The sequence below is a fragment of the Juglans regia genome, chromosome 7 (assembly GCF_001411555.2).
Source record: "Juglans regia cultivar Chandler chromosome 7, Walnut 2.0, whole genome shotgun sequence".
NCBI lineage: Eukaryota > Viridiplantae > Streptophyta > Magnoliopsida > Fagales > Juglandaceae > Juglans > Juglans regia.
Window position 1 is genome coordinate 1,486,166 of NC_049907.1, and position 10,584 is coordinate 1,496,749.

The 10,584-nt window shown below is 36.0% G+C and overlaps 3 protein-coding genes across 6 annotated transcripts; 2 read left to right on the forward strand and 1 right to left on the reverse strand.

Moving 5' to 3' along the window:
* Positions 1-379: 379 nt before the first annotated feature.
* LOC109009078 lies at positions 380-1,384 on the forward strand. Its single transcript, XM_018989422.2, has 2 exons — positions 380-756; positions 863-1,384. The coding sequence occupies exons 1-2, from the start codon at positions 736-738 to the stop codon at positions 1,085-1,087; spliced, it is 246 nt and encodes an 81-aa protein (XP_018844967.1). The 5' UTR covers positions 380-735; the 3' UTR covers positions 1,088-1,384.
* Positions 1,385-2,030: 646 nt separating this feature from the next.
* Positions 2,031-5,114, forward strand: LOC109009116 (ADP-ribosylation factor 1-like). Of its 3 annotated transcripts, none has more exons than XM_035691747.1 (7): positions 2,031-2,120; positions 2,213-2,374; positions 2,785-2,855; positions 3,197-3,316; positions 3,491-3,609; positions 4,002-4,083; positions 5,071-5,114. In XM_035691747.1, exons 2-7 carry the CDS (start codon positions 2,227-2,229, stop codon positions 5,107-5,109), a joined length of 579 nt encoding a protein of 192 aa, XP_035547640.1. In that variant the 5' UTR covers positions 2,031-2,120; positions 2,213-2,226; the 3' UTR covers positions 5,110-5,114. The 3 variants fall into 3 exon arrangements, with proteins under 3 accessions (XP_035547640.1, XP_018845029.1, XP_018845031.1); XM_018989484.2 differs by having other exon boundaries at positions 2,031-2,115; XM_018989486.2 differs by lacking the exon at positions 5,071-5,114 and adding an exon at positions 4,201-4,386 and having other exon boundaries at positions 2,031-2,115.
* Positions 5,115-8,665: 3,551 nt separating this feature from the next.
* LOC109009114 (cyclin-D3-2) lies at positions 8,666-10,584 on the reverse strand. 2 transcript variants are annotated; one of them, XM_018989483.2, is made up of 4 exons: positions 9,906-10,584; positions 9,581-9,782; positions 9,311-9,441; positions 8,666-9,201 (listed from the first exon to the last, which is right to left on the reverse strand). In XM_018989483.2, exons 1-4 carry the CDS (start codon positions 10,401-10,403, stop codon positions 8,914-8,916), a joined length of 1,119 nt encoding a protein of 372 aa, XP_018845028.1. In that variant the 5' UTR covers positions 10,404-10,584; the 3' UTR covers positions 8,666-8,913. The 2 variants fall into 2 exon arrangements, with proteins under 2 accessions (XP_018845028.1, XP_018845027.1); XM_018989482.2 differs by having other exon boundaries at positions 8,666-9,204; positions 9,906-10,565.

The following is a 10,584-nucleotide window of genomic DNA, read 5'->3' on the forward strand; positions in this document are numbered from 1 at the left end:
TTACTATGGTGAGAAATTTAAAATGTAGTCCTTTTGTACTTTAAAGGGTGATAGCATATCCTGCAGTACTGAATTGTTTATTTCTATCTGTTCGAAAATCCTATAATTTGACATTTAAGGGATTGGCTTTGTTGTTTTGGTGAGAGTCCAGAAATAGAATCGTTCCGTTCTGCATTGGATTTTAGGTCGTGCCCTTTTGCATTGAAACTTTGATATACACCTGTGAATCTTCATAAAATTATAGAGTGGTTTGTATTGGGATTAAGGGTAAAGTCTTTTTTTATTTTATTTTATTTTATTTATCTTGGCACATGTTTTTGGAGGTCAACCTCTGTGTATTCCTCCCGAAACTACAATATACGATGGCTAACATCCTGCCATCATACTCTATGGGGGGCCTGTCCTTTTTTGCAATCTATGAGATGATTGGTAAATGGTAATCTTCATTTACAGGGAGTTGGTGGGTGGTATTATTTATGTTAGGATGGGATGGGATGGGATTTCATGTGGATGTGTTTGCTTGGTTAGTTTTGACCACAATTCCAGGTCCTCGTCTTTTGGCTAACCAAACATCCTTTGAAACTAACCAACAACCAACTCCCCTAAAATTAGGAAGAGAAAGAGACAACAATTCAAGTATATAAGTTCTTTATTATCACATCCAAAAGTTCAAATTAAATAAATCACAATCATCTTCAATAGTGTTCCATTTTTTGGGTCCGAGTGAAATTCAACATGAACAACCAAGCCATTAAGGTTCAGTCACGAACCTTTGCTTTCATACATTTTTCTTTATTTGCAATTTTTTGATGATGTTGCTCTCACAACTTTCTGAATAAAACTTGATCAATTCAATTACTAGGAGAAGGAGGAGAGTAAGAATTCACTGAATGCAATGGAAACAAGGGTTGACACGGTGGATTACAGGTCTTCAATAGGGCAAGGCCTAGAGCAGAGGAATGTGCAGGTGATTCACCAGCCCCATTCCTCTGGAAATTCAACCACTGGTGGTGGCGTCTTGGCCAGCGCTGCTGCTACTGTTGCATCTACCCTTCAATCCGCCAAGGATATCTACTCGGGAAAATAGCAGCACATATCTCCAGTGTAATAAACTACATAAAAAAAAAAATCCCATATCTATGATGTTTTGTTGTCTCATTTTGTTTTAGTTTTTTGCCTAGCAATTGTACTATGATAGGGGGGACATTGAGATGTCATTGATCGGATTCTTTTTCTACCTTCAATCTGATTACGGAGCCTTGTATATGCATCTCTACTATCTAGTTTGATAAAATACCATTCTTCATTATGAATTTTGTTATCTATGGTGTGAGTGGCTTTTCATTAAGTGATTGGCCTATGAAACTACTTAAAATGTGCAGCATCAACTGGTGTGACTAAAGATGAAAAAATTAAAGATGAAAGTAACATTGCTCATCTAGTTTTTAAAGAGCATAAACTTCGTCAACAAACAGGTGTGGCCTTGGTAGGCCCGCTTATAACAACGCTGCGCCTCCGGCCAATGATGCCATGTTGCATCATGTATGGGGCAGCTGATTTGTATATGCTGCTTGCCAATTCGGAGAGAGGGATAACAAGTATATAACCACTAGCGACTACTGCTGCCAGTGTTTTTGCATTGATTGAGGCTAAATTCAAAGGGGAATATTGCAAAGTGGTAAATCAATCTATACGACCAGAAAACCAAGCCATCGAAGCCTTTCTGCAAGCCTAATATACACTTCTCCCACCTACCTATATATCATGCACCAGATTAATTGATTCAAGCACGTTCTTTTTTTGCGCACAACTTGCACCCCTTCCCCCCTGGCTTCCACCAATACAACAGTAGATGGCTCCAAAATGTATGCTAAGTGACAATGAATGGGAACCACCGAAAGTTGAGACAAAGCTAGTTTGCTTTATTCTTCCCCAATCGCCTTGGAATTGGAATCATATTCTCTTGCCACTTCATGCCTTACTCCACGTCCTTAGCCCTTTGCAATTGCTTAAAAACTACAAAGCATATATGATTCTATTGTTCCCTCTGCTTCACACCCCATTTGAAAGCAGGCTCAACTTCCGTTTCCTCCTCAAGAGCTTCTTTCTGTTCATGTAAGGCCAGTTCTTTCCTTGCTTCTTCATAGATTGTGTTAGTTTGTAAGCACTATAACTACTTTGATCTTGAATTTACCCTTTTTCTTTAAACCAGAAGCTGCTGTAGATATGGGTTTGGCACTTTCTCGATTCGTGAAGATGCTTTTTGCAAGGAAAGAAATGAGGATTCTGATGGTGGGTCTTGACGCTGCAGGAAAAACCACCATCCTCTACAAGCTGAAACTTGGAGAAATTGTCACCACAATTCCTACTATTGGTACTTATTCTTTGCTTATTATTACGCATGATTTGGTATCACAACTGCTAAGGCGACAAAGTTTTATAATCATGTTGTACCATGCTATTCTAAACTGGAAAATCCGTTTCTTTACCTCAAAGCTTTGGCAAATACTTTTTTCTTCAAAGTATATGGGTATATTGATGTGTTATCAAAGGAGCTAGTAGAAGAAACAATGAAACAAAGCTGGCTAATCAATACTCCAATCCCTCTGTTTTGTCAAAAATGAATTGCTTAGCCAATCTTACACATCAGTTACCATAAAAAAGTTTTTGTTTATTGATTTTTTTGTACTGGTCCACAATAAATGGTGTATTTACACACCAAGTAGCAAAAACTTCCCCTAAAATATCAGATCTTGAATAATGGATTAATTTTTTATGTGCCAGGTTTCAATGTGGAAACTGTTGAATACAAAAATGTTAGCTTCACCGTTTGGGATGTAGGAGGGCAGGACAAGGTACAATACATGATCCTTCGAACCATCTCTTTGTTTTTTTTTTTCTAATACCCAGCAACAAAGATGACATTTTCTTTTGAAAAATTATTTTCATCCGCCATTATTCACCATCCCACACTCTATGAAAAACACCCTCATACCCTATGAAAAATATCCTCACACTCTATCAAAAATATATAGGTACGGGGTGTGAGAGAGAATAATAGCTGATGCATAGTTGTGTCTGGGCGTGCCTCTTAGTTCATATTATTGTTATCATAAATGCATCTTCTTGGGGTCCATATTTCAAGAATATAAATTCGTGGCTCAAAATAATGAAAATTTATTTTCTACTGGCTCAGATTCGACCATTATGGAGACACTACTTCCAGAACACCCAGGGTCTTATCTTTGTGGTGGATAGTAATGACAGAGAGAGAATTTTGGAAGCTAAAGATGAGCTCCATCGGATGCTAAGTGAGGTGATTATACCTTTCTTTACACTTGATATTAATGAATCCATTTGGGTTTTCCCTTTTGGTTTCCTACAGAATTTATGGCAAAAGCTACTAGAATTGCATTGTTACAAGGTTGCATGCATGCCTCGTTGCTAATAATACTCAAGTTCACTTTGAATTCGTCTGTCCTTGCTGCAGGATGAGCTGCGTGATGCAATTTTGCTAGTATATGCCAATAAGCAGGACCTTCCAAAAGTTTTGACTGTTTCTGAAATCACTGATAAACTAGGCCTGCATTCACTCCGCCAGCGCCGATGGTAATCTATCTTCTGTATTAAGTAATTGCTAAATAGTCAGTCTTGAGATACCGATACAAAACTCTCATCTTATCACAAAATGTCATATTAGAGTACTGCTACATCTACAAATAAACTATATAAAAATAATCTCACAAATTGACGTAGTTTCATCTAATCCGTTAGATCTACTTTACAATAAAAATAATTTTATAATCTGACAAACCACATCAAGCCACATCAGTTTATGATATTAATTTTGTGTAATCTCTTTGTAAATAAAGTATTTCCCTATTACAAAGATGAATGCTTGTAAAATTTTTTTAATATGAGGACGTTTTGTGATGGGATAAGAACATCTCAACATCCATACTTCTAATTTAATTAATGGAACTGGAAATTTACAACTACAGGTACATCCAACCTGCATGTGCCACTAATGGGCAAGGACTTTATGAAGGACTTGATTGGCTATCCAGCAACATCAGTAGCAAGGCAAGATAAGCCAGACTCTTTCCATTTAACAACTCCTCTTACAACATTTTGATTGATATGATTTTGCTGAGAGTGACATTTCATGAACTGTCCTTTCTTGTTTGTGTTTGTTTTCAGGCACAAATTTAGGTCTTATGCACCTTTATTTTTTGAGCCATTTTGCCATAAAGATTCAGCGACCCACCCTGCAATTGAACTTTGTGACTTTTACGAAGTGATAAAGGCATATATTTTTAAGCTTTATATGTGTATGTTGTGTGTGATTTTGAAAAGCTACTGTAATCACAATACGGTTTGGTGCTATACCAGTGGGGGTCCCAATGCACAGTTTACTAATATTTGCCAACAGAAAAGGGAAAATAGGTCTAAAAATTATGTGCTTTTGAATTAGTTGGAGACTTACAAACTTCCAATCTTTTTAGGCGAAGACTCAGATACATTGGCATTTTTGAAATCGAAGGGCATGGTCTATTTTTTCTTAATTTAAATAAATAATAGACACCCAATAAAATAATAAAAATTATATTCATCATCTCCATACACCACTCTTCTTCTTCTTCTTTTTTTAATATTTTTCTCTTATCAAATATGTGGTATATGGATGATAAGTAAAATAATTCAATTAGTTTAAGAAGAATAAAATTAAAAAATTAAAAATTAAAAAAAAATATGGTGTGTAGTGTGTGGGGATGATAAGTAGCGAAGCTCATAAAATTATACTTCTTTTTTAAGATTTAAAAGATCCAAAAAAAAAAATTTAACAAAATTTTTAAAACAAAAACAGAGCCATGGGCATCGATCAATAAAGGCATACTTTTTATTCTATATGAATTTTCAAGTATTTCTATACTAAAAAGTTTTTAAAAATTGGGAATTTACTCTCATAAAACCACATAATCAACTATTTCAGCATATTATTATCAACTATTCCATCAAAATTTAAATTGCCGAGGCAGTTGGGCTAAACTTGCATATGGTTAAAATTAGGTGGCTGCTTCCCGGGGGAGGGCTCAAGTTCTAGTCTAAAGCATGAAAAAAGTAGCTCTGCTGGTTCTTAATTTCAACAAGGGAGTGCTAGTCTTTTGACAATTTCTTTTGATGTTTCAAACCATTTCTAGCTGTTCCCCCAACCACTTCAGAGTTATGCTGTCTGTCTCAAATGTGTACTATTCAGTGTTGTTCCATCATGTCCATCTCTTGCCTCTACTGTACTGTATCACTTATTTTGGTTCTTCAGGATATCATAATAATAAGATAAAGATATTATATAATCATGGAACAAACTAAATGTCCCTTAAAGAAAGTAAAGACAAAAGAAATAAATACACAACCATTACTAAACGCAAGGGCCAATGGAGTTTCCTTAAATCTAGATTTAAGGTTGTGTTTGAGTAGCGGAGTAATCTATCTCACTATTATTTAATATTTTATTATTATTTTTTATCTACTTTTTAATATTATTCATTATTATTTAATATTTTATCATTATTATTTCATCATTTTTTTACTACTATTTACAGATTATATGAGATTATCTCATTATCGAAACGTTGCGAGCCTCGTTTGTTTCTATAAAATATCTCATCTCATCTAATCATTACAACTTTCTCAACTTCCATTATAAAATAAAATAAACAATTCAATTTTTTTAAATCACAAAATAAAAATAATATTAAAAAATATAATCTAACAATATTTTATTTAACTTTTTAACTTTAATCTCATCTCATCTGTGAAAACAAACGAGCTGTAAATAGGAGCCTAGTTTTCAATAACTTTTCTTTTGCTGCATCCACCGAGTAGCTTTAGTTTCTGTTTAGGAAAATACTTTAGCCTCGTAAAAATTATATAAAAGTAAATTTACAAACTGATATAGCTTGATGTGATATATTAGATTGTAAAATTATTTTTATTATAAAATAGATCTAACAAATTCCATAAAATCACATCGATTTATAAATTTATTTTATATAATCTCTTTATATATATATATATATATATATGTAACAGTTCTCTTCTCTTTAAGTTTGAACAGAGAATCCAACTCTCACAAACGAGCGCGCGCACGCACACAAATGTGAGTTGTGACGGAAGATAAGAGTCAATCCATGCCAACCTACAACAAACTAAAGCGTTAAAGCCATAGCAGTGCCACAAGAACAAGAAATCCTCACAACGTATAAAAAAGGCACAACCTATTCATTGTCGACCATGAAAATCTCCAATATTCTTCGACCTTCAATCGTTTCAGCCTCGTCAGTTCTTAAAACAATCAAAACGCATATGCAGAAAACCTATTTTTGTTCGGTCCAGGCTGCTGTACTAGAAACATTGTTCCAATACAAAAATTGATTCAGATCGACGTCCCCGCAAGCTCTAAAGGTTACCCAACTTCTATACTTCTATTCTCAGCCTCCCTCAACCTATTACTTTTTTCAGGGTTGAATTTGGTTAAGGGTCCTAGTACAATAAAGAAATCTCATATCTTTCCTATCCTTTGTACCAATTAAAAAAAAAGTCAAGCCACCACACCATACATCAGATTTATTTTTATTTTTTTAAAATTTTATTTTATTTCATTTTTCTTAAACTAATTGAGTTCTTCTTCTCATCATTCATATATCACATATCTGATACGAGAAAAAAAATTATATGTGGTAATGTGAGGACGATGAGTAGAATTTTTCTAACAAAACAATTACTATCCTTTGTACTATTCATGCATATAGACTTTCCTGAAGTACCACCGTATAGTAAAAAAAGGGTCTTGTTAATAAAAAAATAAAACAATAATTTTTGTTAGATTGGTCAATAAACAATACAACAATAATTTTGCATCTTATTAGCCTACCCCTGCATTCCGAGAAGTTTCATATCTTTATATAATACTCTAGCTAGATTAGAAAAATGTGCACAAGAAATTGCACAGCAAACTATATGCAAAGACCTGCTGTAAATCACGTGGTACTCTTCTTCCCATAACATACAAGACCTTACTTCAAAACAAAGAACAGGCTCTACGGCATACAATTGGCAGACTTGATATAATGTCGTAATAGGATACTCTTAATTCATCTGAACAGTAAGAACTCAGGCAGAATTAGATGGCATACTATTTTATTTACCAATTAAAACAAAAAATCAGGGTTACAAAACTAAGAATAAAATGACATTCTAAATAATATTTTTCTAGCATCCACAGTCCAGCTTATTATATGCTAAGAACAGCTTACGTTTTGGACCAGTTATCCACATAAAAGATTCCTTATAGATGTAAGACAGAATATATAGAATACGTTAGTAAGACAATAGATTATTTTATAAATTTTTAACACAACAGACATGTCTACACTATTATAATTTAATCTAAGTAGTTCTAGAAGAGAGAGGGAAACAGAGATGTTTTCGGAGCAGGAACAAATTGTCAGCCTGCATGGACTTCGTTGTAGTTTACTAAGACTTTTGCTATTGAGTTTCACCTTTTTGAAAGATCTCTCAAATCTAGTTACCTAATCTAAAGACTTGATTACTATAAATGTTAGGTGTTAGGAATTTCAATGGATCTATCTGCCAAACAATCCAACCCCTTCCGCGGGTGATACAGAAGTAGTGAACCACTTCTTTGTTTTTGTTTTTTTTAGCTAGTGTCCATTGATGAAAATAAAATACAAAAGCAAGGGGACCCAACAAACATCTCATAACAGCAATCACAGCACAAATAAGAAATGGGAAATAGAGTCAACAAGTTTAACTTGACTCATCTTTTCTTGGCTACAAGGGCTAGAAGTGCCACTATGAAAGGGGATTTTCGAAGCAATTCATACGATAGAAAGACGCAGGATACTACCAACAAAAGATAAGGTATGCCTCTCGAAAATTGGTTGAAAAGAACAAATGCCGCAAGGCAGTCCCTCTATGACCACGCCTGTGGGAAAGGGGATCGACCGATCATTACATTAAAGGTGGATCAACAGATGGATATTCTATTTGTGGGGCACGAGCGTGGTAGGTGAGCAAATTGGAGAAAATAAGGGAAGGGAAAGGAAGGGTAGAAGGGAGAGAAAGGAGTATGGGAGTGCTTCTCCCTTTAGGAACGATCACTATTAAGTGTGCAATAGTGACCTTTTTTAGAGTAAAAAAATACACTTTACTTCCACAAAGTACTACTTTTGCACATGAAATTAAAATATCAAAGTTCTAAAGATTTTTAAGATTGTACCGCTTCACCTATTTTTCATGTCTGATGGTGAGCATTTCATGAGGTGGTAAAATACTTGAAGGGCAAAGTGACAACGTTGATAGTTTGATGGTTAAATAACTTAAATTACAAAAACAGACGAGGTGGAGTGTAATTTTCTCCCTTTTTTTTTCTTTGAAAATCTACCATGTAATTAGCGTGTTCATTTGAAATGTGAATCAGTGACTTTTTATTGCCTTTCTCAATTAAAGTTCCACCAGCACCTAATACGAGTGATTTGCATGTATTAAAAAAGCAATAAATGCAGATAAAGAGAATGTATTGGAGTGTATAAGTATGTCATATTCAAGTCATCAAAAAATGAAGTCAAGGGAAACCATGAAATGAGTCGACCAAAGAAACACATCCGCCTTTCTTTTAATTCTTAAACCACCACGGCACCTCCCAACCCAAATAAGAAAATGGGGAGTCAGATGTGATCTACAAATTCATTGTCACAGATTCAACCAGACTGCAATGATAAATCATGGAACAAAATATAATTGCAGGTTGAAAAGAGAGATTGCCGATAATATGCGAAAGAGGAGTTCAATGGTACCATGTTTACTAGTAGACATTAAGACAGTGAACCCTTAAGGAGGGCTACTAAGATCACCAACAGACACACGATTCAGTGAAGGCAACCGCATTTGCTGATCCTGTGCTCTGCTCCTTTTGAAACGAGGCTCTGGGGACGATGAAACCAATGATGCCACGGCCCACGAGTCATTGGAGCTATCAGAGCTAAAATACGCTTCAATAACGCCCTTTGGGCTGCTGGGTATGGAGACATTCTTACGCTTGCGGCTTTGATTGTGAATGTAGTGGCCATGGCTCTCTGATATCTCCTGGATGAGCTTACAGCACTCATTTACTTTTTCCTGCTAAGGCATCATCAAGCCCTTAATTCATAGATCATCAAGTTCGGAACATGTTTGCAAAAGTAGGAGTGACGCTAAAATATAGAAATCCATATAATTAGATACATACCTCGCTGATTTTAAGTACGCTCATAAGATGGTTCTGATATTCCAGTAGATTAGAAAGCTCAATGTCCTCAATAACATGGAGCATTGTTGCAGCAGCCAACGTAGAAGGAAGATAGGTCATAACCCTCGAATCTGGAACCAAAGCCCAATATTAAAGGCACAATTAGAAATTAAGGAAGATCGCAAAGAATATACTCCTTCCTCCGGTATAGGCAGCGTAGGAACTATCCCAAAGACTAGAAACAAAGCAATGAACAGTTTTATAACTTACCGGCAATGAGAAAGAGAACAAGGCGCTCACACCTCCACAGAAAGTCCCAATGCAAGTGGTTCTTCAAACCAAGCCTCCTGATAATGTGATCAAAGAAGGACATTGGGGTCACCGGATTCATCCTCCATTGAAGAGTGGACAGCACTAGAAGCTCCATTCTCTGAATAGTCCTTGCTTCAAACACATACTTCGATTCCTCCACCTAAAAACAACACAGAACCCCACATTTTATCAATATGACAAGTCCAAGAAACACAGCATCACATTTTAACAAACACACAGATTGCATAAATAAATATCACATGCATAAATAAATATCACATACTTGTAGGTCTAAAAGAAGGGGCACTTGGGTCTCCTCAACCTTGGCAGCCAAAGAGAGGCAAGCCACGGCAACGAGTTGACTCATCCAGGGCTTGTCCCTCTGGAACGTCGGCCTTGAAGCAAACCTATCAAAGTAATTCACCGCAAGCAAAATGGTCAAAGCAGAGAACCCATAGTGCGATTTAACCCTCAAAATCCAATCCACAGCCTCTTTCCGAGCCACCATTAGAGACTCATCTGAGATCAGACTCCTCAGACACACATGGGTTTCTCCTTCTTTAGAGATTAGGGACACAAGCTCATCATCATCCCATGCCATGTCATTCTCTACCAGAACGAAACGAAAAAGTGAGTGCTTTTTCATTTTCTCATCAGTGTTCTCACTCCCGTCTTCCTCAACACCATTCTCTTCCTCAAAACTCTCCTCCTCACAGAACAGAGCATCAAGGAGCATTGGAGGGCTTAGTAGCCTTCGGGGTTCAAGTTCTTGCAGAGCCATCTTCTTCTGAGAAGAAGACGTTAAGACCTCTGCTCATTATACAATTAAAAGTTACTTGGACTCAGACCCATATCAATGTTCATCAGTTCATCCCCCGCATGTCTGAGAGAGAGAGAGAGCGCCAAATGAAGTAAGCAGACGAAGGATTTTATCTGAGAAGTCTTTCACGCCTGTCCTTTCC